The 27,818-nt window shown below is 49.5% G+C and overlaps 1 protein-coding gene across 1 annotated transcript; it reads right to left on the bottom strand.

The window, feature by feature from the left end:
- BPIFB4 (BPI fold containing family B member 4) lies at nucleotides 1-26,608 on the bottom strand. Its single transcript, XM_059407686.1, has 16 exons — nucleotides 26,515-26,608; nucleotides 25,441-25,575; nucleotides 24,651-25,170; nucleotides 23,606-23,710; nucleotides 22,703-22,846; nucleotides 19,961-20,024; nucleotides 19,450-19,510; nucleotides 18,258-18,349; nucleotides 16,435-16,638; nucleotides 14,913-14,966; nucleotides 11,990-12,160; nucleotides 9,734-9,801; nucleotides 7,271-7,313; nucleotides 5,488-5,551; nucleotides 3,489-3,565; nucleotides 1-348 (listed from the first exon to the last, which is right to left on the bottom strand). The coding sequence occupies exons 1-16, from the start codon at nucleotides 26,606-26,608 to the stop codon at nucleotides 325-327; spliced, it is 1,920 nt and encodes a 639-aa protein (XP_059263669.1). The 3' UTR covers nucleotides 1-324.
- Nucleotides 26,609-27,818: the final 1,210 nt, after the last annotated feature.

Raw genomic sequence — 27,818 nt, 5'->3', positions numbered from 1 at the left:
TGGAATCTTTTATTGAAAGTTTAAAGTGCGCAGTGTGGAGTCTGGCATGGGGTTTGAGAGGCCTCAGTCCCCCGGGTGACCTGCTTCCCTCTTCGGGGATGGACCGTAGGACTGATCGTGGATGGGACTTTTGCCAAACGAGTCTCTGGCTGGTTCCTTTCTCAGGGTGTGGGGGGAGGCAGGTGGGAAGAGGTATGGGAAGCTGGGGGGGAACCTGTGGTAGGGGGCTGAAGGGACTTGGGGCTGGAGACCGTGTTAGCAGAGCCCTTCCAGGGCAAGCTCTGGCTTCTTCTGGGGCTGCAGCAGCGTCCCTGCCCCTGTCTTTCAGGCACTCAGCACCAGAATGTCCTTGGAGGTCAAACAGAGAACCCAGTTAGTGGAGGTGATGGCTTCTGCTTACAGCCGCAGCAGTCACCTGCCTGTGGACCAGGCAAGGCACATTTCCAAGAAGGAGCAAGTGCGAACAGTGGGGGTTTACTGGGATTAAAGGGGCCCGAGGAGCACCCTGGCCATATCATTAGTCTGCCCTGTGCAGGGGACCTTGGGCAAGATACTTCCCTTCCTGCCCCTCATCTACTTCCCCCAAATAAGGGAAACAAGCTTGAGCCTCTGTCCACATTCTTCCAAAATCCGGTTTTCCTAACTCAAAATATATACAACAAAGTAAATAATAAATTTAACCCATAGAACAAAGAACGTACTCATAAGTTTGTACTAATATAAATAACTGGGTAAATAAATTAATGGAGGAGAAGGGACGGCTCTTCCTTGTAGCAAAATTTCAACTAATAAATGCAGAAGGAATGATCAAAATGGAAAGTCTCCATGAGAGAAACACCACAGCCATAGCTCCTGCAGACAAGGGTCATTAAGAAATGCCAAAATGAGTGGGAGAAGGTGTGATGAGAACTAGGATATGTGGGTGGTTGTCTCCAAGTATCTCCTCGTGAGATATTTATTAGTTACAATGGGAAAAATAGTAACTTAACCAACAGTGAGGAAACTGGCAGGGACCACCTTAACCGCATGATCAAAGTCAGTATCCCCAGGAACAAGACATTGACACTGCAAGCCCCCCAGACAGTGCACCGAGAAGGGCACAGCATCACGCCAGTGGCCTTCTTCTTGCCAAAAATACGTAACCTCAATCTTATTGTGAGAAAACATCGGTCAAATCCAAGTTGGAGGACATCTCACACAATGGGCCAGACTCATCAGAAATGTCAAAGGCATGAAACACAAGGAGAATTTAGGAACTGTCCCATGTTAGAGGGCAGTGTCCCAGATTTGGATCGACAATCAAGTGCCAAGTGGGATCCTGGATCCTGAACCAGACCAAGGACGGTGGTGGGAAAACCATTGAGGAAGGTCTGTAGGTGAGTTCACAGTTTTCTATCAACGTGAACTTCCTGGTTTTGATCACTATATTGTGGTTATAGGTGTTGTTAGCATTAGGGAAAACTGAGTGAAAAGTATTCTCAAACTCTATGTGGTATTTTTGCAACTCTTCTGCAAGTCTAAAATTGTTTTAAAATGAGAAGTTCAAGGTCTAGACCCATACAATTACAGCAGTAATAACGAGAGAAGAGGAGGAGTGGGGGAGGGAGAAGAAGGAGGAGAAGGCGCCTGGGTATCTCAGTTGGTTGAGCACCTGACTTGGTTTCAGCTCAGGTCATGATCTCGGGGTCATGAGATGAGCCCTGTGTCAGGCTCCGTGCTCAGCGAGGAGTCTGCTTGGGACTCTCTCTCCCTCCCCCATACCCACATACTCTCTCTAAAATAAAGAAATAAATCTTTAAAAAGAAGAAGAAGGAGGAAAAGAAGAAAGTAGCTATCAATTACAAAGGTTGTACAAGACCAAGTCTGGGCTGGGTCTTTTTTTTTTTTTTTTAAGTTTATTTAAGTAATCTCTATACCTAGTGTGGGGCTCGAACTCATGACCCCGAGATCAAAAGTCATATGCTCCACCCACTGAGCCAGCCAGGTAGCCCAAAGCTGGGTCTCTCTTTATTTATTTATTTATTTTTAAAGATTTTATTTATTTATTTGACAGACAGAGATCACAAGTAGGCAGAGAGGCAGGCAGAGAGAGAGGGGGGGAAGCAGGTTCCCCACTGAGCAGACAGCCCAATTCAGGGCTCAATCTCAGGACCCAGGGATCATGACCTGAGCCGAAGGCAGAGGCTTTAACCCACTGAGCCACCCAGGTGCCCCTGGGTCTCTCTTTATATCAGTGGTCCTACACCTTTCAGACCCAACAACCCTGTTTACATTTTATCACAGGTATTTGTGCTTTATTATTATTCTTTATTATTCTGAAATGAAATTCATAATCTATATAACCTACTTATATCCCTTGCAAGACTATAAAGAAGAAATAAAAGGTAATAAATGAGATATGCAATAATATGTATTTGATGTGAAATACTCAAGCCTGATTATTTAGGAAAGAAAAAAATCAGCCCCACAAATTAAAAAAAGGCCTTTTGGCTGGAGGGAGGCTGACAATACAACCCCAGTCGAGAACCACCAGCTGGAGTTGTGTCCCAATTCCAGCACAAAATCCACTTCTCACTAGCTGGGTGACCTTGGGCAAGTGGCCTACCCTTTCTGATATACTGACTATAAGGCATTTTACACATAGAATCTCACTGTATCCTAAAAGCAGCCCTATGGAGGTACTATGATTAACCCCTTTTACAGAGGGGGAAAACTGAGCCCCAGAGACACTAAGTGACTTGCCCAGGGTCACCCAGCTGGATCAGGATTGGAACCCAGGCCCTACTGAGCAAAGTCATGCTTAAAAATAAAACTCCAGAAAACATGGAATGAACACCAGCAAAATGCTCTAAGTAGTCATTTCTAGGTTGCAAATGTATCTAAGAGGATAAATATGTTTGTTTAATCTTTTCCGTATTTTCCAAGTTTCAGATAATGAGCATATGTGGTTTTTGTCGTGTCAAAAGATGATCTCCTACAACTGAATTTCAAAGCACCTACCATGATTATAATTAGCAATAATTTCAGGAATATCTGTCCAAAAGCCCATCTTCCCACTCGCTGGGCAAGCTGTGCATGGGTCAGGACTGTCCGTTTTAGTCACTGCTGTATTCCCACCCCCTTGCACATTGTCTGGCACTCAGTAGATGCTCAATAAAAATTTTTCCAGTGAACCATATTGCACTTCTACTGTGGGTAAGCCCCTTCCTGCTCTGAGCCTCAGTATTCCCATCTGCAAGATGGGGCAATGACATCTCTCCTGGGGATGAAATGAGATGGTGGATGGGGAGGACTTCATTGAGGGGTTCTTCACCTTTGTTTCTTGTTCCCTTAGACCCATCCTTTGAAGGAAGAGGCCTCCGTTGCCCCACCTTTCCCCTCCCTTCTCTTCTTCCTCCCAACTCCTGGTCATTGGAGCAGAGGGGAAGAGGGCAGAGGGCAGAACAGAGTTCTCTGGAGCAGAGGGCAGAACAGAGTTCTCTCCTTACCTCCAAGACGTCGATGTCTGCATTGCTGAAGTCGATGTTGAGGATTTTGGGGAGAGGGACGCCAGAGCCCAGCACAGCTGTGAAAAGAAACACCACCACCCAAATGGTCAGGCATAGTCAGTGTGGCTAAGAGGCATTAGCCTTATAGGAGGGCACCAGGATTTTCAAGGAGACGAGCCGTTTCTTTTCCATCTCTAGGCCTTTGTCTTCGCAGGTGTTCCTGCCCAGAGCACACGCCCTCATCCGTGCCTGCCTGCCGAGTTCTGAGCCTCCCCCCAGACTCTGCTTGGACGTCAGCTCTTCTGTGAGGTTTCCCCATCCCAGGCCAAGCAACCTTTGGCTCCTGCCGCTCCCCTGAACCACCCCCCACCATTACAGAATCACAGGATATGAATTCTCTCTTTCCCCATCTGTCACCTCTACCCAGACTATGAGTTTTTTGCAGGCCAGGACTGTGTCCCTGGCATCACCCAGCTCTAGGCTGGGCACAGAGGAGAGGACAGATGTTTGCTGAATGGAGGCAAGGAAGGATATACACGGAGTCCTGACATGTGACCGTCCTGGGACATACTGTTTGCTTTTAGATTCATGCTGATTCCTGTTCTGGGAAGGAAGGAAAGGAAGGGTGTGGTGGGGGGGAGGGGACTAGATGAAGTGAAGTTCAACAGATTTCTGCCTGCAGCAGGATTTTTCAGAGAGCTAAGAACATGGCGAACCTACCCCAGGGCAGTGTACTCAGAATTTCCCAAACTTGCTTGGCCATGGAACCCTCTTCTTAAGAGCACCTCTTAGGACTAATTTTTCATGGAACCCACTTTGAGAATCATGGTCCTGATCCAGTCTCTCACTTTTGAGACTGGTAAATTGCATGACAGTGAAATCGAGAGATTTGCTGCCAAGTTCACACCACCTCTTGGTGACCAAGCCTGGGTTAGAGTCTTCACTTCTTGCCTCAAGGGTCAGTCCAGCCTATCCTCGCTCCTGGCATCCCTGGCCTTGGAGACCAGGGCCTTCCTGGAATTGACATTCAGCCTCCTCTGGTGAGTTTCCAGGATAAAGGCCTCCCCAGATGAAGCCCTGCAGAGCAGCTCTTCTCCATCCTCCACAAGGGGGAAGAGGGGAGAAGGGAGTTGGGGCCAGGTTGGCGGAGGCCTTAGGGGTGTGGTTTCTCAGCTCTCCCAGCCTCCAGTGGCCCCACAGCTCCAGTAACTTCCTGGTAATATCCCCAAGGCACCACAGAGTGGAGGAATCATGCTCCTTCCTTCTGTTCTATGAAGCAGAAAACCCTGTCACTGATCACCTGGCTGCCGAGGGCCCAGATTCCGGTAAGAACAATTTCAGCTTTATCTGTATTGACTGAACTCTTTACATTAATAACATTTTCACATAGTCCCTATAGAAGTAAAATTAAATACACAATTAAAAATCAACCAGGGCCATCATGCTGTGAATATACCTACCAATACTAAATTTGCACCTAACAAGGCTTAAGCAGGTAAATTTCATGTGATGTGTATTTTACCCCAACTAAAAATAAACACACAACAAAGAATCAGGAAATATCTTGGACTTTTTTTAAATGGAGAAAAAAGAATTTAAAAGTAACTCTAACCAGATACTGAGATGAATTGCCTCTGGGAGGTGAGGTGTTACTTTCTAAACTGTTCCGGACTTTGGAAAACGTACGCACATATCATTTTCATAGGTAATCAGAATTTTACATCGATAATGAGAAAAACAAAACAATCAGCCAAATAAGGAAGGAGGAGGAGGAGCAGGAGAAGAAGGAGAAAGAGAACAGAGCAGAGCAGCAAATAAAGAAGCTGCTGGCCCCCTGGGGCAACATTTGCATTCAGAGGGTTAAATACTTAAGCTTAGGATGCTGTTCTCAGAAAGACAGTGGAGGCAGAACGGCTATGTGTCAAATATTTCCAGCAAACCAGCAGCTTGCGGGCCCCCGAGCCACACCCCCCTACAGAGGCATGGCCATAGCTCTCACCGTTCATGGCGGGCAGAAATGCTAGGTCAAAGATCTTCTCCACCAGCACCTCCAGGAGGCCAACCTGCAGGGAACAAGGAAAACTCAACCCTTGCAGCAGTTCACTTGGATCCCCAAGGGCTCCTTGAGGCCCCGCCCTGAGGCCCAAGCAGGAGGCGCAGGGTTGCTCTGGGAGAATCTGGGAGCTGCCATGACTCCAGAACCACCGAGTTGGACAGCCACAAGGCACATCAGTCAGCCTGCTGTCTGTGCGGTTAGGAGAGGCCCAGAGCAGGGCCAGTGCTGGTCCAAGGCTCGTGGTGAGGCAGGGACTGGGGGAGGCCCAAGGCCTGTAGTCTATGGTGATGTCACGCAGGGCCCCAGGGGCTGTGTCACCAACACTCCAGGTTCCCATCCAGCTCAGCCTCTGTGGGCCTCTGGGAAGCCTTTCTGACCTCTCAGACCTTCAGCTTCCTCAGCTGTAAAATGGGCCAACAAGCCCCACTTTAAGGAGGCAGCCAGGATTATAGGCAGATCAGCTGAAATGCTCTGTCCTGAGACTTTTCATGTGTGTGCGTGTGCATCTCAATGTCTCTAAGCCTCGGTTTCCACAGCTGAAAACGGGTGTGAGGAGCCCTTCCTCTGTAGGCTGTAAAAGCCAAATGTAAACTCCTCTATGTAAAGTATGAGCCTTGGCGAGAACCACACGGTAGGACCACGGTAAGCGCACGGGACTCTTATCCCAGTGCCGTGACCTTGGACACGCCACCCAACTTCTCTCTGCATTCGGCTGCCTTATGTGGAAAATGGGATAATAACTGTACCCAAATCGGAAGTTTGTCATGAGGATTAAATAAGAGAAGTTTGTTTGAACAAAGAAAAAAAATTAAGGAAAACAAAAGCTTAATTGGGTGCCCCATGCCCGCGTCTGTTGTCCCCGAACTATTCTCTAATTTCACACTGTGGGAGCTGTTTCTTCTGCCTGGAGTCTGGAGATTCCAGTTCTGGTCCCCACTGTGTCCCAACCAGCTGCCAGGCATGTTGCTGCCCAGGCCCAGGCCCCAGTTCCCCCACTTATAAAATGATGCTGGTGACACCCAACTCCACGGGTTGGAGCAGCTGGGGTTGCAAACAGGAAGAAGGCAATGCAACAGGTACTTGAGTTTTCTCTGCACAGGTGGAAATCTCACCCCAGCTCATTCTGATAAGCAGGCACATGCTTAGTCGTCAATTTGTAAAAGAAAAGGGAGGCATGTCTGGAGACTTTGGTGGTGTGTGTGGGGGACCCAAGAATCAACAAAGAAATGAGGAAACAGGACCAGATCCTGGAATCTGGGCGTCTCAGATTAGAAAGGCAGCGCTCCGGAGCTCGGAGGTAAAATGATGGCTAGAAATAAACCCAGACCTGTTTGCTGAGGCTCAGAGTGGACTGGGGTGGCTGGAGATTACATGGGAATCAGTGGCAAAGCCAACCCCTGCTTCCAGAAAGGCAGGGGTCTCACAGGACAAGGCGGTCCCGTAGGACACCACTTCCCCAGCCCGAAGTGGAGGGATCGGGGCCAAGTGGCCTCCACGGAAGTGGTGGGTTACAATGGGACAGCCTCACTGGCAGAGCTGGAGCTGTGAGTTCATACTCTGCACCTCCCCGGTTTTGTGGGCCTCCATTTCCCCACCTGTAAATGAGGCCTGCCAGAGATGATGCCAATGCTTTCACATTCTCCACCTCCCTGGGCCCCGGCCAGCCACACGGGGTGGGGGACCATTCCCAGAAGACCTTGACCTGGGGCCTGAGCTTAGTACTTACATCAAAGTTGCCTACGTTTGAGGTTCTGAGGTTGAGGTGAGTCCTGCCAAGAAAGCACACAGCCCGTTAGAAGGAGCAATTGCCTGAGAGTCGTAAGAGGCTGTATTTCAATAAACTCTAAGAAGCCCCCCCACCAGCATCCTCACAAAGGCGTCCCGGGATCCCCGGGAGACATAAATAAGAACAGTGTTGAGGTCCAGGGAGTGAGCACCAACTGTATGCCAGACATGGTGCCTGGGCTTTTCTACCATACACGGTAGCCCCCTTCCCCGAGGTCTTGTTGTCCACGGGCTCAGTGGCCTGTGCTCAGCTGTGGCCTGGAGGAGATGATCCCCCTTCTGACTTATTATCGGAAGGTCCTACGTCATTCACCTGCCTTCATCTCATCGCGTGGGCATTTTATCATCTCACATCATCCCAAGAAGAAGGGTGAGTATAGGGTCCCCTGGGTGGCTCAGTCAGTTAAGTGTCTGACTCTTGATTGTGGCTCAGATCGGGCCCCATGCTGGGCGCCGCACTGAGCCTGGAGCCTGCTTGTCCCTCTCCCTCTGCTCCTCCCCCAGTTTGTGCTGTCTCTTTCTCAAACAAATAAATAAATAAAATCTTAAAAAAAGAAGGGTGAGTATAGTACAGTATTTTGAAAGAGAGGCCATTTACATAACTTTTACTACAGTATATTATTATAATTGTTTTATTTATGGGTTATTGCTGTTACCCCTCCTGCTGTGCCTAATTTATAAATTGTTATCACAAGTATGTGTGCCTAGCACTCACGTGTAGCTGGGATGTGGTACTCCCTGTGCTTTTAGGCAGCCACTGGGCGTCTTGGAGCTTATCTCCCATGGATCAGTAGGGACTGCTGTACGTCCGGCTCAAATCATAGCTGTGACTCCTACTGGCTGTGTGTCCCTGTCCTGTGACACCTATCGGCTGTGTGTCCCCCTCTGCCAAGAGAGGGGCTGCCACGACTGAATGAACAATCCAGGTAGAGCCCGTGCCTGGTACACGGCGCAGGCCGTGCACCCAGGAGCGATTGTCCGCACCTGGCTTGATCCTTTCTGCCAGCCCCTGGGGGAGGAACCTGAGGCTCCAGGGGACCCTGCCGTGTCTACAGAGCTCGGGAGGCAAAGCCCAAAGATGGGGACTCATGCCCCGAGATGTGTTCTTGGCCGCTGCACCATTCTGAGGAGGGGGCCCGAGGCTGGGGTTCGAGGTCTCTCTCTGCACCATAAGGGTCTCTGTCTCGATGTACTTGAATCTCACCTGCAAAGTGACAGTCCCACCTGAGGGAGGCCAGACCAGACTTGCCTGGGCCAGAGTCACTGGAGCCTTTGCACATTTTCAGCACAGAAACCAGGGCCGACTTCCACTCCTGCTCCTCCTTCCCCCTTGGTCACTCCATCCACAGGACCTGAACTTTTCCCTGACCTTCCAAGTTTGCCTGCCCTGCTCTCACTGCCTGAGGCCCCCCGCTGGCCCCTTCTCCCCATCCAGGCCTCAGGTCAGCATCACCTCCTTAGAGACACTTGGATGCTTCTGGATTCGTGTCATATTCCGAGAAATTCCCACTAATGGGCTTGATAAGTATTTGTTGTAAGGAGAACAACTTATAATGAACTAGGCACGTGTACACACACACTCCTACTGACTGGAGACAATTGTACACACACTCTCATCTATCTTGAAGTAGGAATCGTAATAGTACTTACTGCAGTAGGCTGAGGTCAGGGATGAAATGAATTGGGACCCACTTAGGGCTTAACTCAATGCCTGGCCCAGAGAGAGCATCCAACAGGTAGCAGCTGTTCTCATGAGTGCTACGAGGTAGGGACTATTATCCCCATTTTCAGGTGAGCAAACTGAATTCCAGAGAGGGAGAGTCATTTGGCCCATGTCACACAGCCAGTCAGTGGTCACATTAGGATTGGAACTCATACTGCTTGGCTCCAAAGTGCGTGCTTATAACGGAGCAGGGCGGCTCAAGACAGACCTGGGCTGGCCCAGAGCCCTTCTCGGTACCCACGGTGAGGCCCCGAGTCAGTAAACCGTCCTCTCTAAGCCTAGTTGTCTGTCTTCTCTTTAAAATGGGAGAATAGGAGCCTCGACTCTACAAGGCCATTGCAAGGCTAAACAAGGTCATGCATATTAATACCTCGTGCAAAGCCTGGAACATCATCCTCACGCCCATCACTGTTATTATTATTGACATTGTAGTTGTTGTTGGCCGTGGGTCCTCTCTATGAAGCTCACGGCATCACCTGCCCTGCCCAGCTCGCACCAGTGGCCTTGGCAGTCATAGCCCAGTTTCACCCCTGCAGCCTCTAGGATGGAACCAGCCCTGACAGCCATGCGAGGGGACCTCCAGTGTCCTCCCAGGGGTCCCTTCAGGAGCTGGCTCCAGGCAGGGCAGCACCAAAGAGGCCTTTCTGAGCAGCAGGAGCCCGAGTCCACAAACCCTCTTACTTGTCCAGCTTGGTGTCAATCATGAGTTTATCTCCCTCCACGGAAAACATGGCCAAGAGTTCTGTGTCCTGGAAGAAAGGGGGTGACAATGAGGTGCTGCTGACAGCGGGGGCTGTGTGTGTGGGGTGACCACTAGGTGCTGCATTACACAGGATGTCTCTCCCCCAAGGTCTTGGTCAAACCTCCCTTTACTAGCAAAGACCCAGTTACGCTCCCTATAGGATGGATATCCCCACTCTGGAGGGAAGGGGTTGGGAATAATAAATTGTCTACGTTCACCAACAAGTGTGTTGCTTTCAAGTAAGTCAGCAGGGCCGAGTGAACGTTGGGCAGAAAGACCAGACTCGCAGGGAGCAGCGATCCCTTGGCTGGTGGGGATGTCTGAGCTGTCTCAGGGTTGGGGGACTGTAGCCTATGAACCCTGCTCCAGATGAGCCACTGTAGGGGATTGGGCATCATTAATGTCAAGCACAAGGGCCCCACCCCCATTCCCAGCAGAGGGCATGAAAGGTCCAGACTCAACCCCTCTCTGGCAGAGTCTGGGTCATAGGAATGTTCCTCTTTACTTCCCTGCTTCCCCCACCAAATAATAAAATAAAATAAATTGGTCTTGTGGGAAAATGGAAGCTCTAACACACCCCGGTAACATTATTGCTAGCAACGATAGTAACAAAAATTAGGATGATGGAGGACTGGATGCTCTGGGTGTGTATGGCAGGGACCCGCATGGGCGTGCAAAATCATCCCATCCATACATGAACTGAGGCCTGAAGAATTTGACCACGTGAAAAAGAAGGCGTGAGGGTGATCCGGGCACTGGGAAAAGTATGTGCAAAGGCCCCGGGGCAAGAAAGAGGTTGGCATTAGAGGGAAAAGAGAAGGCTAGAGAGCAAGGAGGTAAGAGGACTGCAGGAGACTGGAGTGAGAAGGGGCCAGACCAGGCAGGGCTAGCAGGCTGGAAAGAAGTCATGGCTGCATCCCGGGGCTACTGGGGAGTCATGGCAGGGCTCTGAACTGGATCATATGACATTTGGGATTTGGAAATATTTCCACACAGCAGGGACTAAGCAACAAGGGGCAGCCATCTCCACTCCCTGGGTGAGAACCAGCCCTTTTAATCTGGCATCTGTTGATGCCCAGAAATGACCCTCAGCACGCCCTGGCTTGGCATACTCTTGCTGAAAATGCCCATTTCCTGGATTAGAGGTGGCCCATTTGGTCTTGAGCCCTGGTAGATGAGCCTGAGAAGACACAGCAAATGGGACAGAAGCCTAAGTGTCTGAATCTTAAGCTTTAGCCATCAAGGGGGAAGTGGTACTTAACACAGCACATTGCTTCAACAAGTATTTACTGAGCACCTTCTATGTGCGGGACCCTGTGCGAGGCTCTGAGGATCCTGTAGTGAAGAAGACAATGCACATCTCGGCCCAGCAGTAAATTAACAAACACATTATATGGTGTCAGGTTAAGTCCATGAACCACATAAAACAAGGAAGACAGAGAGAGAGAGGGAAGCCAGGGGTGGGGACATTTTAGACAATGGGGAAGACCTTGTCTTGGGAAGACCTCTCTGGGAAGGTGACAAGTGAGTCATGCAAACACCTGGGGCAAGAGCATTGCAAGCAGCAGATAAAACAGCATTTGCAAAGGCCCTGGGGTAGAACTCCGCCTGGCATGTTGCTGAAAGAGGGAAAGAGGGAGGAGCTGAAGGGTAACCAGGGGATGATCTAGAAGAACTCTGTGGGTCATTGTTAGGGGATGGGCTTTTGTTTCAGGATTGAAAGGAAAAGTTTTGCCAAAAGGAGCCACATGGTTTTAAGAGGATTCCCCTCTATGAGATAACTGGAAATTACTGTATTTGTATGTGGGTCCCAGGGACATAAGAACCAGCACCATCTGCCTTGGTTCCTCTTTCTTCATCATCTAGTAGAAAGCGTAACCCAGAGTAGGTGCTCAACACAAATTGCTGAGTGCATGAATTGTCACCTGGGAAGGAACACTTACAGTTTTCCAGGTACCACTCTGAGCATCTTACTAATACCTGCTGCCACCCCCACAAAGTAGAGGAGAAAATGAAGCTCCGACAGAGGGAGTGATCCAACTAAGGTTATAGCTGCAAGTACTAAAGACTGGATTTGAATCAGCTCATCTGGCCCCATGTGGGGCTTGTAGTCATTGTAGTTGGTCCGTGGGTATTTGAAGGGGTCTAGGGACTTCAGAAGACCATGGCGTCCCCACCGTATCACCGATACTTACCACATCGATGAGGCAGATAGTGGTCTCGACATCATTGGGCTGGGAGACCATGACCTCAGAGGTGGCGAACACCTTCACCAGTGCCTCGTCCTTCTGCAATGTCACTGAAGGTGGGTTTGGCACCTGGATCCTGATGGTGAGTGGGAAGGACTCAGGGTACTGCTGGAACACCTGGGGGTGGACACCAGGCCAGAGTCAGTGGAGCTCTAGAGAGTTGTGGTTCCAGTGGACCATCAACCAACCTCTAAACATATGGCCCAGGGTCTCAGACTGGGCATCTTCCAATCCAACAGGATTGCTCAAGCCCTACAAACCACATGCCGGGGCTCTGACCTGCTGCTGGGTTTGGGGAGGGGGCTGCTCTTTCTGTGCCTTTTGCATAGGGTTAATGGGAGAATTAAAAAGTGTGTGTGTGTGTGGGGGGGGTGACAGCAAGTCTTCGAGCTCAATGCCTAATGCCTGGAAATGCTCAGAACCTGCTGTTGAGCAAGCTGGGTTCACTAGGACATTCACCATTGAATCGAGTCATCGTAACAACTCCATGGGGTATTTTTTTCTCCATGTTATAGATTTTAAAAACGAAACAAAACTGAGGCTCAAGCAAATGGTCTAAGGTCAGCAGGAGATCTGAGGGTCCAGCCCAGGTCTATGCCTCTCAGAAGTCCAGGGTCTCCCTCCCCTCTTGCTCTTCTGGATGCCCCACCTGGAATGGGAAAGCCACAGTTCAGGGTGCCTCGAAGAAAAGTCCCAGAGCAGGACACAGACTACCTGGATTGGCTGGGGTCTCTAGAGACCCATGGTGGTAGGAATCGGAGCCTGTTTGCTGCAAATGGATTCCCTAAATGCTAATTAGCTAAAAGGAGAATTCATCAAGCAATCCATTCCCATATTTGCTAAATAAATGTTTCATCAAAAAAATTATTTGAAGGGGGCTGACTGTGGCTCAGTGGGTTGGGGCCTCTGCCATTGGCTCGGGTTGTGGTCTCGGGGGTCCTGGGATCAAGCCCCACATTGGGCTCTCTGCTCAGCGGGGAGCCTGCTTCCCCCTCTCTCTCTGCCTGCCTCTCTGCCTACTTGTGATCTCTGTCTGTCAAATAAATAAGATCTCAAAAAATTTTATTTGAAAGAACACTTTTCTTTCTTCTTCTTTTTTAAAGCTTTTATTTATTTATTTAACAGAGAGAGACAGTGAGAGAGAGAACACAAGCAGTGGGAGAGGGAAAATCAGGTTCCCCACTGAGGAGGGAGCCAGACATGGGACTCGATCCCAGGACTCCAGGATCATGACCTGAGCCGAAGGCAGATGCCTAACTGACTGAGCCACCCAGGTGCCTTAAATGGAAATTCTTTTGAACAAACTGGGTCTATTGGCAAATCTAGTAAATTCAGCCAAATGACCACTTAGTGAACTCACCCTTCGGCGAACTGCTTTCAACAAATCAGGGACTTGGTGGACTGTTTTTTCCTAAAGGGATTTTCAGGATAGCTGGAGGGGCCTACCCCAACATACACAGTCTCTAACAACTAGCAATACCTTCCTTCGCAGGGACGTGGAGAGTCCCCCTCAAACTCTCCCCACAGCAGCAGGAGATCCAGGATGCTCCTCCCAGCTCTGATGAAGCCTCTCGTGGTGACTCCACCCCGACCTGGGTCTCCTGGATACACTCCTCTGTGTCCAGCCTGAATCCTCCCCCTGCTGCAGACCCAGCCCTGCTACTGCTGCATTGTGTGGCTCCTCTGAGCCTCTTTTCCCGGTCCGTAGAATGGATTGCTCCTCTCTTCTGGCCCCATTAATGCGGGGGAGAGGGGTGATTAAAACCAAATAAAAGAGCGTCTTCTTAATTTTTTTTCACAAGCTGTAAGGTACAGTTAACGTAAGAAGGGACCCAGTAAATCAAAGGTCGGGTTGACTGACGGCTCTCCCTGCCTCTCAGAGCTGCCGCTATTTACGATGTTAGATAATGGTGCTTTGCCATTCAGCTTCCAACCACACGAGGGCGATAGTGACCATTTGTTGAGTTGGGTCTCCCTTCCTGCCTCGGAATTACAACCGGAAACAGAACTGGTAGAACAGGGAAGTGTCTAAAATGGTTGTAGGTTACAGCAATGACACTTACTACGTAAGAAGCTCTTTGCAGCAGGGGCAAAGTAACAGGCTTGGGACCCACACTGGGACAAGAACTGGGATCAGAAAGGCCTTTGTTCCCACTGTACCTAGCTACTAATCTGATAAGAGCTCACTTACCCCCACCCCTTTTAAAGAAGATTTTGTTACTGTAAAGAAGAACAATAACAGTGAACATTTATCAAATGCGTACTGGGCCTATGTTCAGATCCCAGGTTCACAGCCACACAACAAAGTGGGTGTTGCTATCCCTATTTTCCAGATGAGAAAACTGAGGCCCAGTGAGAAGTCACTTGCCTATGGTAGTGTGGTTGAGACACACTGATCTAGAATTCAAAATCATGTTTCTCTGTTCCACATATCTGACTCTTCCCATCTAAGCCATCCTCTACCTGCATGTGCTCTGTGTCAGCATCTTTATATGAATTATCACCTTCATGCCCTTACTCTCCTAGATGAAGCTGTAGAGTGGGAGTTAGCACCCTTTTTTGACAAATGAGGAAGCTAAGGCTCAGAGATGTTAAGACTCTTACCTGAAGACACACAGCAACAAAGTAGCCAGGGCAAGATTAGAGCTAGGCAGGTCAGTCTATTGAAGAGCTCAGGGTCTTTCCACCTCAACCCTCCAGGCTGCCCCTGCCCATAAAAATTTGGATACCACACCGTCATCACTATACCCCTAAGGAGGGTGTCAGATCTCTCCACCCTGGTGGTGAGTGTCTCCCTTCTGATCCAGTTCCTGGGACAGTTAGAAGGAGGGTAGGGCTGAAGACCAGGGGACACATCTGCCTTACCTACCTTGGGAATCAGAGCTCCCAGTGTGGACGTGGTGAGAGGAGGAAGCTCTTCAAACTGCAGGACAAGAGAAAGGGTCATGTGAGTCTCTGAGGTTATGGGGACAGACGAAGTTGCTAACACTGATTAAACTTCCACACACCCTCAGACAACCGGTGGGGGGCACATTCTTCTCCTCAAAGAGCCCTTCGGGGGCCCTGCCTGCCCAACAGCAACCACCATACTGATCATGGTAGCTGTTTTGTGGTTAAGTGGACAGGGCCAGCCACATAAGCTCACCGCAGACCTGACTCTTTCTCCTCTAAGTGTAATTCTTGATTAAAACAATTCAGCATCAGTGAGTCCATGTGCATAACCCAGTGTCCAGTAAAGGCATAATTCTGCCATATCTCTGAACAACCCGTACTATTATTTACTTAATGTATTCTTCCAACTGACTTGCTTTTAAAGACCTCAAACACTGGAAAACCAGTACCATTTGACAGAAAGACATGGCAACTGGAAAAATAAATGCAATAAAAACAAAATAATGCCATTACATTCTGCTTGGATATCATTGTCTGTGGAGGGCTACAGGTGTGAGTTCTGTTCTCTCTGAGTTAAAAAGAAGACACTTAAAAGTTCAAGAGAGGGTTAACTACATACTAGCACTAAGTGGAGACTTTCCTTTTGATGGAACGAAGATGGACACTAATCATATGGTGGTTTTTTTTTTTTTGAGAACGTCTTATTCTTAGTAGATAGACACAAGTTATGGAGTGAAATGTTTTCAAAAACTTAAATTGTTCAAAAATAACTAGCTAGCTAACTAGATGATAGGTTAGATAGGTGGATGAATGGAAGGATGGGTGGGTGAGAAGATGGAGAGATGGAAGAATGGATGGGGGGATGGGTAGGTGGACAGATGACTAGAATGATAGATATATAGATAAGTCGGTGGGTAGATGGGTGAATAAGCAGATGGATGGATGGATTGGTAGACATGAAACAAATATGGCAAAATATTAACTGGTGAATCTAGGTGAAGGATGCTTGGGCATTAATTGTGTTATTTTGTAACTTTTCTGAAGGTTTGAAATTTTCACGAGAAAAGGTTTGGAAAGAAAATTATTCTGGATCATACCTTATTCTTATGTATCACTTAGTTTTTTATTATCAATGTTTACCAAGTGAAAGGGCTCTAAGCATTTATATTGTGACACCTATATGGGAATATATTATAAGCCTTTTAAGAAGGATTGCATAAAATTAAGTAGAACTGACTAGGAGCAACTTTCTCATCATATGACTTGATGTTAATTCATTCCATGACTGTGAATTGCCTAAAATCATCCCAGGCACCATGCTTTGGTAAACACTAATGTAATCAGTACATGTCTGTGAGTGGGAAATGAGTGGGGGTTGGACTATCTACTACAGTTCTTGCTTTAAAGCAATTTCCCCGAGGTTGTGGGGACTAGACAGGATCAGAGGGGAGCTCTTTGCTGCCCAGCCCAGGCCACCTCTCCATGGGGCCGAGACTCACCATGCCATTGGTGATGTCGATATCCAGTGCTCCCTGCTTCTGCAGGAGCACCAACACTGAGCCCAGGAAGTTGGCAGAAATGGCCAATTGTGAGTTGGTGTTTTCACCCATGGGGGGCAAGTCTGGCATCCTTTGTCTGGGAGACACGGCTGGCCGCCCCAGTGGATAGTCAACGAGCTCTCCTCCAGCCTCCCCAACCAGAGTCTGGGGAAGCAGAGAGAAAAGGGTCACAGGGAGGGGTAAGGGGAGATGAGTGGAGGAGGAGGCTGAGATTGGGGTGAAGTCTTGAATCTGCCGCCAAGCCACCTTCCTTGATTAGACCCACTGGGTCTGGGTTACCTTTTCTTTCATGGCCCCAGCTCTTCTTCATTTGTGATGGAATGGAACTTCTTAAGAGTTCTCACTTTATGACCACTTCTAGCCCTCTTTTGCTTTCAGGACACGTATGACATAGATTCTTCCCCTTTCCGTCTTGCCAAAACGAGTTAGCATGTTATGGATCTGCCAAATGCTGTGGCGTATCTACTCTCTAGAGACCAGACATGTCTCCATGGTTTACAAATGTGCATGGTCTGCCTTTGGGGACTTCTCCACCTCCTGGAGAGTCACTCTGTCCCTACTGCCCCAGCCAGGCCCTGCCACCCACCATCTCATGACTCCCACCACATCACCTTCCCCCACACTGTTCCAAACCTCCCCTGCACTCTTCTCTTATAATGGCCAACTTATTTGGCAGGTCTTAGTTTAAGTGTCACTTCCTCCAAGAAGCACTCCATGACCTCCCTGGTTACATCGTTTCTCTTTGCTTTAGGCTCTGATATTGTGGAACCCTCATTCACAGTACTCATGAGCCTTAGTTGTGTATTCTTCTGAGTGACTCTTGGATGGCCTATCCCCTCCAATGGACTATAAGCTCCATGAGGACAGAGAACTCACCTTGTTCAACCATGCACCTCCATCCCTGGCCCAGAGTCTGGCAAACAGCAGGTAACCAACAAATACCTCCTGAATGGCTATTGTTTATGAATAGACGAGGTGTGCCTGTGTATGTGTGCATAAGCAGGCTGTGTCTGGGGCTGCGTGGGTGTTCACCTGTAGCTCTGTTTCTAATGGAGCAAAGTGGGGGGATGCACCCATGTTGGAACAGCCCAGGAGAAGCACGCATGCATGTACCCCATGCAGTCAGGGTCCAGATGCCGCTGTGGGCTAGAACCAGCTCATGCTGGCTCATAGCACTCTTGTGATATTCTGTACTTGTCTTCCCAGCTCTTTAGTGATATCAAGTTGGTAGCTTGAAATGGGCCACAGAGGCAGTATTTAGACATGGAAATCCGCAAATACTACAAATCAGGACCTTTTTTTTTTTTTTTTTTTTTTTTTTAACATCATAAAGAGCTGGCTGTTAGCGCTCATCAACCCCCTATGGCCAGATTCATTCCTCCAGCAGACCCAAGCTTGTAGCAGCAGAAGGTGGACTGCCTGGGTTTGGATCCAAGGCTCACATTTACTCGCTGTGTGACCGTGGGCAAGTGGCTTGATATCTGTGCCTCAGTTTCCTCACTAAGGGTTCATCTTATTATGTCATATGGTTGTGAAGATAGCCTGTGTTCATCGACATAGGACACTTGGAATGTGCCTGAAAAGTAGTAAGCCCTTGGTAAGTGTTGGTTGTGATTATGTTTCTGATGTGGCTCCTAGAAGGTCCTCAAGTCATCAGAAGAGGGTCCTGTTCAAACGTTGTTTCCCAGACATTGAGTAGAAGCCCATGGGTCTGGCAATCACCCCCTGCCCGCCTCCCCCGGCCCCCAAGCCCCGGCACTCACATTGAGGTCCAGCTCCAGGAATTCCCCAGTCACAAGCGGAAGGCTGGAGAAGGTATACTGGACACTTCCCAATATCCCCAGAGGAACCAGAGCTGCCGGCAAAGGTAGGGGTCACGGGAAGTCCCCTTGACCCTCCAAGATGCCTTCCCTCCTTGTTCCCCAAAGCAGGCAAAGCGTCAAGGCTCCAGATCCAGACAGCATGAAAAGACCAAGAGCTCTGGTTTCAAATTCCAGCTCTGCCTCTTCCTTGCTGTGTGACCTCTGGCAAGACACTGCACCTCTCGGAACTTGTTTCCTCCTCTGTAAAATGGGCTTAACAGAACCCCTTGGACTATACTGTAGGGTCCATGAGATTCTGGATATTGATAAACTTTGTAAACTGTGAAGTACTGTGACCAGGGAGGAAGTTTTAAGGTTCCACAATGTGGTGCTGAGTTGAAGCTGGGATGTCCCTGACTGCTTGTATCCAACAGCCCCATCATCTGGGCTCTTCCTCTCTTGTTCCTGGCCACAAAGGAAGAGAATTTTATCTGTCTGGGTAAGTCATCCTCAAACTGCCTGGGGTCCCTAGAGATGTGACAGCCATCCCAGAGGGGTGCGCTTTATGGCCGTTAGGACCTATAGGCCCTCATAAGTCAGGAGCCTCTGTGATGTTGTGGTCTATATGAAAGGAGATCCCTGGAACAAGCTGTGCATGAACTGCACAACTATATGGGGCAGGTTTGCCTTCAGGAATGTTCACTAAGAAATCTTGGATCATGGGGTGGTGTTGGAGCCTGGTTCTGAGGACCCGGACAGTCGCCACCATGTCTCCTGCTCTTCATTCTCTAGTCCCTCCCCAGGCTGAAGCCAGCCCCCCATTGTAGAGATGAGGAAACTGGAAAGTCTTTCCAAGCCCACACCGTTTTCAGGGCAGAGCCAGGACTCAAACCCAGCACTGCCCCCACCCCCCCCACCCCATCACAGTCTAGAGCCTGAGACTCCAGGCCAGGTGGGAAGCTCCTCCCTCCAGGGGCATGCCTGGCCAGGTAACCTCTCTCTAGTGGCACCAGCCACACCACACTATGAGGGCCTCAGCAGGTGTGTCCCCACCACACTGGACCCTCCTCCTAGACACACTATGTCCCCATGGCTGGGCCCAGATCAGGGCTGACAGATGTTGGCTAAATGAAGCAAAGCAGGAAGGACTTACAGTCCACGAGACCCAGCTGGTCGTTGACAAGACCCAGAACCACGTCCACGATGGGGCAGAGCTGTAGGGGGAGATGGTATGAGGCTCCAGGGCTGGGGAGGGGAAGGGTGCCCGGATACTGACAATAGCCAGCATTTCCTGCCTGCTCGCTCTGTGCCTGGCACGGTCCACCCCACAGCCCTATGGGGAAGGCTCTCTCATAATCCCCATTTTATAGCTAGGAAAACCAAGACTCAGAGAGGGGATAGGATCATCATGCAGCTTGGAAGCACCCGAGCTGGGATTCAAACCAGAACAGGTGACCATTATGCTCCACTTCCTTATGCTTTCACTAATCTGTCCGTCCATGGTCCTCCAGGTCCTCCCCATACCCCAAGAATATACCCCAGCCCTCTGGCTCCCACCATCCCTTTGGGTCACCTATATGCCCACAGGGATGGAGCCGGCCTGTGGTCCCTCAGTCTGGGGGAAAGTCTGTGCTCCAGCCTCCCGATCCAGGGTGGGTTCTTACCAGGTCAGGGAGGACGTTGGCCAGGACTCTGTTCACTAAGTTGTCCACGAGGTTGGGGAGAAGCCTGAGGAGAGAGGAGTGGAGGGAAGGAGGGAGCTCACCATGCTTGCCCACACTCAGGCTCCCTAGCCAGGCCCTGACCACCAAGAACTGGAAAATTGTTCAGGAAGTTAGAAGGACAGTGGCTGGGCCTGACTGGACAGGCGATCCTGGCAATCACTTGGCTTTTCATTCAATTCATTCACTTGTCTGCCTGTCTGCCCATCTGTTTGTTCATCCATCCATCCATCTATCCATACATCCAACCAACAAACAAATGCTCCTTGAACTCTGCAACTGGCCAGGCCCCCTTCATGAGTGCAAAAGTCATTCCTTCCTGCTCATCTGGCCCTCTAGTGAGCTGCTTGGTGCAGCTTTGTGCAGTCTTCCCAAAGTCAAATGAACATATCACTTGATCCAAGCACCTATCACAGTTTCTGGGGCATAGTAGATGCTCAGTTAATGTTTGTGGAAGGCAGGTAAAACATGATCTTGTGGTCCACAAGCAGAAATGAGTTGTTGATGTTGAAATGCCTGGGACATATGATCGGTCCTACAAAGAAACAGGTCCAGAGAAGGGGTCCAGAGTGAGTTCTAAGTCCATCACCAACTGTAAACTAACTGTTCTAACCAGTTAGTCAAGTGTGTGTGTGTGGGGTGGGGGGAAATCACAGTGTTGATGCAAGGACAAAACACACAGATGGACAGATAGACAGACGACTTGTAAAACAAGCATGTTTCTGAGGCTTTGCAGTGTGATGGGAAGGTGAGTGGAAACATGGCTTTCTTACCACAAAGAGTAACAAACAGTTCATCCCCTTAAAAATCTAGCCATCTCTGCCCCCAGCAACCACTACCTGCCTGTGCCTGCTCACATCGTAGCTCACCATCCAGCACTTGCCGGTTGGACAGAGCCAAGAACTTCTTGAGATCGTGTCCTAATTAGAATGTTTCAAGATGCATTTTGGCCTCCTTTTTAAGGGGATGAGTACCTCAGGGGGCTTTGTCTTGGTTCCAGTTCTCCTTGGAGGATAAAACCCTTGAGAATTCACCTGCCTGTTTACCCACGCATGGGTGCATGTGTGTGCCCGCATGTGTGGGCGAGGGAGCCTCGGGATTTCATCTGTGTACACTCAGGGCACAGACTGTTTTCTTTTTCTGGGAAATTATCTGGCAGACACATCGGCCTGTGTTTAAAATGTGTGTAAGTGGTTATTCATTGTAACCTGTTTGTCAAAGCAGAAGTTCAGACAAATTATCATGTCCTCACACCAGGCGACTAGACAAACACATGGTGGTTCGTCCAGACAATGGAATACTACATGGCCATTAAAACAAGGATGAAACTCTCAATGTTCAAACACAGAAAAATCTCCGAACAGAGTAAAAGAAAAAGACGAAGTGCAAAATGGGGTGTGTAAGGTGTACTTATGTGTGTTCAAAGGAGGGTTGGGAATGAGAATTTAAGTTCATGTTTGCTTCATTGATAGAAAGGAATTGGAAGGAGAATCAGGAGAGAAGCACAGTGAGCTTGCTGGGGAGGGGCAGATGGGAGTCCAGGTGGGAAAGGAGCTCTTCAGTCTGTGCATTTTTAGTTATGTATATACATATATATTTTTAAAGATTAATTTATCTATTGGAGAGAGAGAGAGCAGGAGAGGGGCAAAGGAAGAGAGAGAGAATCTCAAGCAGACTCCTTGCTTGGAGAGCCCAGTGCGGGGCTTTATCTCATGACCCTGCGATCATGACCTGAGCCAAAACCAGGAGTCAGACACTCAGCCAACTGAGCCACTCAGGCATCCCTATTTTTTTTTTTTTTTTGATATTTTGAGCCATGTGTTACCAAACATATTTCCTAGTGAAAATGTGAATGTAAAAATCTGTGAGGTTTCTAGGTGTTTCTCTCTGCCTCCTCTCCTCACCAAAATATCAGGGGCCAGTTTTCTATGTCCTTAACTACCCTAGAGCAGACACAAAGACTCAGAAGAGCTCATGTGAATCAGAAATTCTTGAGTCCAAATGGCACAATGAGTTTTTCTACTCCCAAAATATAGGTAGGATGAGCACAGGAGTGATAGGGAGAAAAGATTGATAACACAGGAGGGGAAGGAGTAGGGGGTGGAGGTCTCAAAGAGAGAAGCCAAAGAAGCATCTCCCATGATGAGGACCAGGCAGTGAAAAGAAAGGACTCAGATCTGAGCTGCCCTGATGTGCCCTCATTCAAGACCATCACTTGGGGGCAGCATAGCCCTCAATACACTGACACTTGAAACCTCTCCAAACAGATTATGGGGACTTGGCCATTTTGTGGGGAGAGCATAACAGAAAAAACTCAACCCCTAACCAACACTGCCTTGGACAGAATCAGCTGGGAAATTTCCCCATGAGTAGGGGCTCCAAGGGACACAAAACTCCCACTAGACATATATTCAGAAAACCCTGAAAATGTACCAGATTCTGTACTAAGTGTTTTGAACTCATTATCTCAATTTCAAAGGGAAAAATATCACCTCCATCCCATAGACAAAGAAACTGGAGCACAGAGAGGGCAACAGAGTTGCTCAAAGTCACACAGCAAGGAATAGTGTAGCTAAAGTTTGAATTCCAGGCTGCTTCTAGAGCCTTTACCCGGAGCCATATGGTTTGTCAAAGACGGACCACTCCACCATCTCCCAAGGCACTCCACTGCCCACTGGTACTCACCCCCGAAGCAGCTTGACTTTGATACCCCCCAATAGGGTGTCACATCGCTCAATAACTAGCCTAGGGTAGCCCGTGCGGTCCATGGTCAGCCGGACCTTGGCAGTGATGTTCACTTCCACAGCGATGTCCAGGAAGCCAATGAGACTAGAGGAGATCATGGGGCCAGTGAGATAGTGAGTCAACCTCGACTGCCAGGCAGCTCAGCTTCATTCATTTCTACATAGAACCTTTCACCTTGGCCTTGAGCCTTGCTCTCCCCGCCTCTTGCTTTTGGGCATCTATTAAGCCCCTTACTCATCTCTAGGGGTCCAAACCAGAAGGCTTCCCTGCTCCCTCTACATCTCTGAACAAATCTATCTCCCCCTTAGTCCATGAGATCGGTCAATAAATGAGCTCTATACATAAAATCTGGTTTCCAAGGTGACTACCCATTGACCTAGCAATACAGACATGACCTCATCCCACAGGGAGAATTCAGCGCAGAAGTCCACTGTCTGAGGTCCTTGGATAAGCACCTACTTTGTGGCAGGCCCTCTGCATGGAGGCTTTTGCTTGCCTTCCTTCACCTGTGGCCACAGCCACCTGGAAAGGAGATGTCATTACGCCCATTGCAGGTGAAGACACAAAGGCTCAGTGACATGACGGGGCTGACCCGAGGTCACACAGCTTTAAAGAGAGTCAGGATTCAAACTCAGGATGTCACACCTTCCTTCACTGCTGACAGGGACCACAGGATGACCTCAGCTCAAAAGTATAAGTCATGCACTGGTAACGCATTAGGTCTTACTATTCCCCACATTGTGGACAAAGAGGCTGAGGGCCAGAGAAGGGAAATGAGCTGCCCAAGATCACCCAGCCAGGACACAGGGTGACGGGGACCCCTCTGGGGCTGAGGGCACACACCTTTTCCCGTTGATGGCCACACGGGTGTACAGGCTCAGGTAGACACCCACACCGGGCAGGAGCCGCACGGACACCCGGGGGAGGGTCAACTCCACGATGCGCAGCCTGCATAGGACAGGGTGGTAAGATGGGGTCATCCCCTCCCCGCCTGCCACCCTCCACTAGGAGTCTCACGCCACCCCCTTCTCTGTGCTGCATTCATCCCTCCTGCCTCTAAAGAGACCTGAAGAAATGAAAGGGGAAGAATGCATGGCCCTTCGCCCTACTGCTTGGAGATGCACTGTTTACATTTCCTTTGTTTTTTTTTTTTTTGTTTTTGTTTTGTTTTGTTTTCATAATGATGCCATTCCCTCTGCTTGTCCCTGCCCCTTCTTTGCCTGGTTCCTTCTTACATATTCTCAGATTACAGTTTAAGACCCTCTCCCTCCAGGAAGCCTTCCCTGACCTCCCCCATTATACACATCTTCATTTCCCCATAAACTGCTTACCAGTGTCATAATTGTATGATTATTTTCAGGGGTTTTTATGAAAGCCCATATGCCCCATCAGCCTGTAAGCTCCATGAGGACAAGAGACACGTTTTTCGCTGACCATGTGACTGTGTGCTCAGTGCCAATACAGCGGCCTGCACATAGGAGGAGCACTAAGTATTTGATGAATTAGATAGTGAATGTGAGGAGGAGACTGGGCACAGTTGAAATTACTATCTGTGTGTAATTTTAAATCCTTGGGTACTTTCCACTTGAACTGTGACTAGGACCAGTCTCCAGATGAGGAAATCAAGACTCAGAGTGATGTAAAGTGTGGCCCAGAGTCACACACATATACAAAAATGTGAGTTGAGACTCAAATTCAAGACTGCTTAAGGACAAGACCCCAAGCCATACAACTGGGGACTCCCAAGACCTCCAGTCCTGAGGCCAAGCCTCGAAGTGCATGGGGTTCTGAAGACTGTCGCCCCTCCAACTCCAGGCCCTTGGGGGTCATCACCCAATTTGTAGGTTCATCATCTGACTTTGATAGGAAAAGCCCAGCCCCTCCTTACCCAGTGATGCCCTGTACAGTGCTGATGATGCCGCCCTCGCCGAGCACGCCCAGGACTCCGCCTCCTCCGAGAAGCCCGCCATCACCAAGGAGACCACCTCCACCGAGCAGGCCACCTTGGCCCGCCAGGATGCCTTCATTTGCCAGCATGCCTCCAGTGCCCAGCAAACCACCTGGGCCCAGCGCCCCGGTGGCTACACCGGCTGGGATCTCTCCAGGCCGCAGCTCTCTCCGGTGAAGCCTGCCCACGGCTGGTGCACCTTCGGCTGACCTGTACCGCCCATGGCCCCTGTTGTAGCCATATGCATTCTCGGCATGGCGGTAGTTGCCGCTTCGGAGGTCCCTGATGGTTCCATCTGAATAAAAGATCTCACCGTATCTGTATTTGCCCCCTAGCTGAGCAGTGTTGTCATTGGTCTCGATGTGACCATACTTGTAATTACCGCCAAGCTGGTTGCCATTTGTATATTTTGGGGGGTGCTCTCGGACATGGAAATCGTTGTAGGGAACGCCACCGACACCTCGGGAGAATTCAACGCGTCTGTAGTCATTGTAATGGTGTCGGCCACCACCCAAAAGACCACCACCACTGCCACCCAAGAGACCACCACCACTGCTGCCACCACCACCCAATAAACCTCCCCCGCCCCCACCCCACAGGTTGTCTTCACCCCCCCCACCCCCACCCCCCAGCCCGCCCCCCAGAAGACCCCCGCCCCCACCACCTCCACCTCCACTTCCACCAAGCAGACCCCCCAGGAGCGGTCCGCCACCATCACCACCAGCTTTACCCATGGGCACCTCTCTCAGGGCTGAGCGGAGAGCATCACTCTGCTGTAGGGTGCCCGAAATGGCTGCCGGGAAGCAAAGGTACCAGTCAGGGCTTTCTCCCACAGCTCCTGGGTGCCGCCCCTGGAACTGCTCACCTCATTGGGCCCTACTTTTCCTTGTGGCAAAACGTCAGGGTTAAATGGGAAAATGCCTCCAGACCAATCCAGCCCTGACGTCCCGCATTCTCACTAGCTGCTGACCTTGACCTGCTCTCACTTGAACTAGATTCACACCATTCACCAAACCTGGAAAGATTTTCTTCTCCATCCCCTGCTCCGAGTGCTCCAGACTTTAGAGCTTATAAACCTGCTCAGACGGGAATCAGGGCAGGGAGTGTCTTTGTTTGCCAGATGACAAAAATGAGGTCCCAAGAATTAAAGGCAGGACTGATAACAGCTCCTGCATTTGAGGGCCTCCTATGCACCAGGAACCGTGTTAAGTTTTCAAAAGGCTTTCTCATTCGTCCTCGTATCTGTCCTCTGTGATTCGGACAAATTCAGATAGATTTTGAAGATAAGGAAACTGAGGCTCGGAGAATGCAAGTAGTGGACTTAAGGCCACATTGCCCGTATTTGAGCCCCAAGAAGGCCGATTCCAGGACTCCAGGCTCTTAGTTAGCGGCGTCTGCTGCCTCAGCTCTAAAGTCCTCAACACGCTATCATGCACACAGTGAGTGCTAAGGAAATGGTACCCAAAAGCAAAAAGCAAAAAGAGGCTCAGTGGGTTAAGCCTCTGCCTTCGGCTCAGGTCATGATCCCAGGGTCCTGGGATCGAGCCCCGCAACAGGCTCTCTGCTCGGCAGGAAGGCTGCTTCCTCCTCTCTCTCTGCCTGCCTCTCTGCCTACTTGTGATCTCTCTCTGTCAAATAAATAAATAAAATCTTAAAAAAAAAAAGGCAAAAGGTGCAATAATTCGCTCATCCACCTGACACAGAACCTGCCAATGATGAAGGGTGTCCCCGGGGCACCTCAGAGGCGGCTGTACAGCCCCACCCACCCTGTGTCATCCCTCACCCCCTGCAGTCCTGGACTCACCGTTGCTCAGCACATCTTTGGTGACCCTGAGGACAGTGTTTGTGCCACAGACAGCTGCCACGGACAGAGCAGCCACGTACCAGGCCGTCCACATGCTGGTGCGGCTTCTCTGCTGAGGAGACAGTGCATGGGATGGCTGTGGCCCGGAGTCACCACCCTGGCCAGCAGGTGGAGCTAGGCAGCCCCTCCCTAGGGTCCTACTAGCACCCTGAGGCCCAGAGACTGAGGGAGAGTGGATGTACTGAGGTCACACATGGGGCAGGTCCAGAATTCCCAAGACCATCTTCTAAGTTTTTCAAAATGAAATGAGTCTGGAGATATAAAGCAAACTCATGAACCAAACTGTCCTAGAGCCATGGACGTCTGATTATCCCTCAAGATGAAATTTCCAAATGCAGTATCAGGAAGGGGGGTCATATTGATTCCAACCAGAGTAGAAGACTAGTAGCAGACAGGCTCTAGAGGAAATCTCTTCAGTATCTACCCCTCTGTTCACCCACCAAGCCATCCATCCATCCATCCATCCATCCATCCATCCATCCATCCATCTTTCTATCAGTTCATCCACCTATTAACATATTAATCTAACCACCCTTTCAGTGCACCCAGCCAGCCAGAAAACATTTCTGCCTCTTTGGAGGAGACAGTCCTACACCAAGTAGTTAAGATTAAGGACTCTGGATCAGAGCTGTCTGGGTTTTAATCCTTAGACAAGAGACTTTACTTTTCTGAACCTCTGCCTCCTAATTACTGACACATTGTTTCTGGTATGAGGTAGACATTCAATAAACAGCAGCTGTTGCTGATGTCTTGGTACTATTATTACAGAGCCCTAAAGAGTGGGTGTGGCTTGTTATGGGATTGGAGAGGAGGAAAGCATGCGTTTTGGGATGAGCTGCTTGGCCTCTAAGAGACTTAATGTTGCTGCCACCATGCCCTCACCCACTTCTCTCACTCTTAATTCAGTCTACCCAGTCATCAGCTTTAGAGGATCATTGACTCCCCTCTGGGCCAAATTGTAAAATCACTAGCTTCAGCCCCCTCCACTTACATAACCTCTTCGTTTCTCCTGGCCTCCACTTCTCCTAAAGGTCACAAAGCCCCCATGTTTCTTCCCCACTTCCATCTACTTGCAGAATATTGGAAGCAATCACTTATACTAGAATATGAAGGACTAATAGATGCAAAAAATTTTTTGTCCTGGCTTCTTCACCTCATCTTTACCTACTACCTAGAAAGTTCTGTGTACAAAGAGGGATCACCATCTTCAGTTAGAAAGATGGGCACCAATGGAGGGATTTCTG

The sequence above is a fragment of the Mustela nigripes genome, chromosome 7 (assembly GCF_022355385.1).
Source record: "Mustela nigripes isolate SB6536 chromosome 7, MUSNIG.SB6536, whole genome shotgun sequence".
NCBI classification, from domain to species: Eukaryota; Metazoa; Chordata; class Mammalia; order Carnivora; family Mustelidae; genus Mustela; species Mustela nigripes.
Note: the sequence above shows the minus strand (reverse complement) of the source record. Positions and strands in the feature narration are given on the sequence as shown.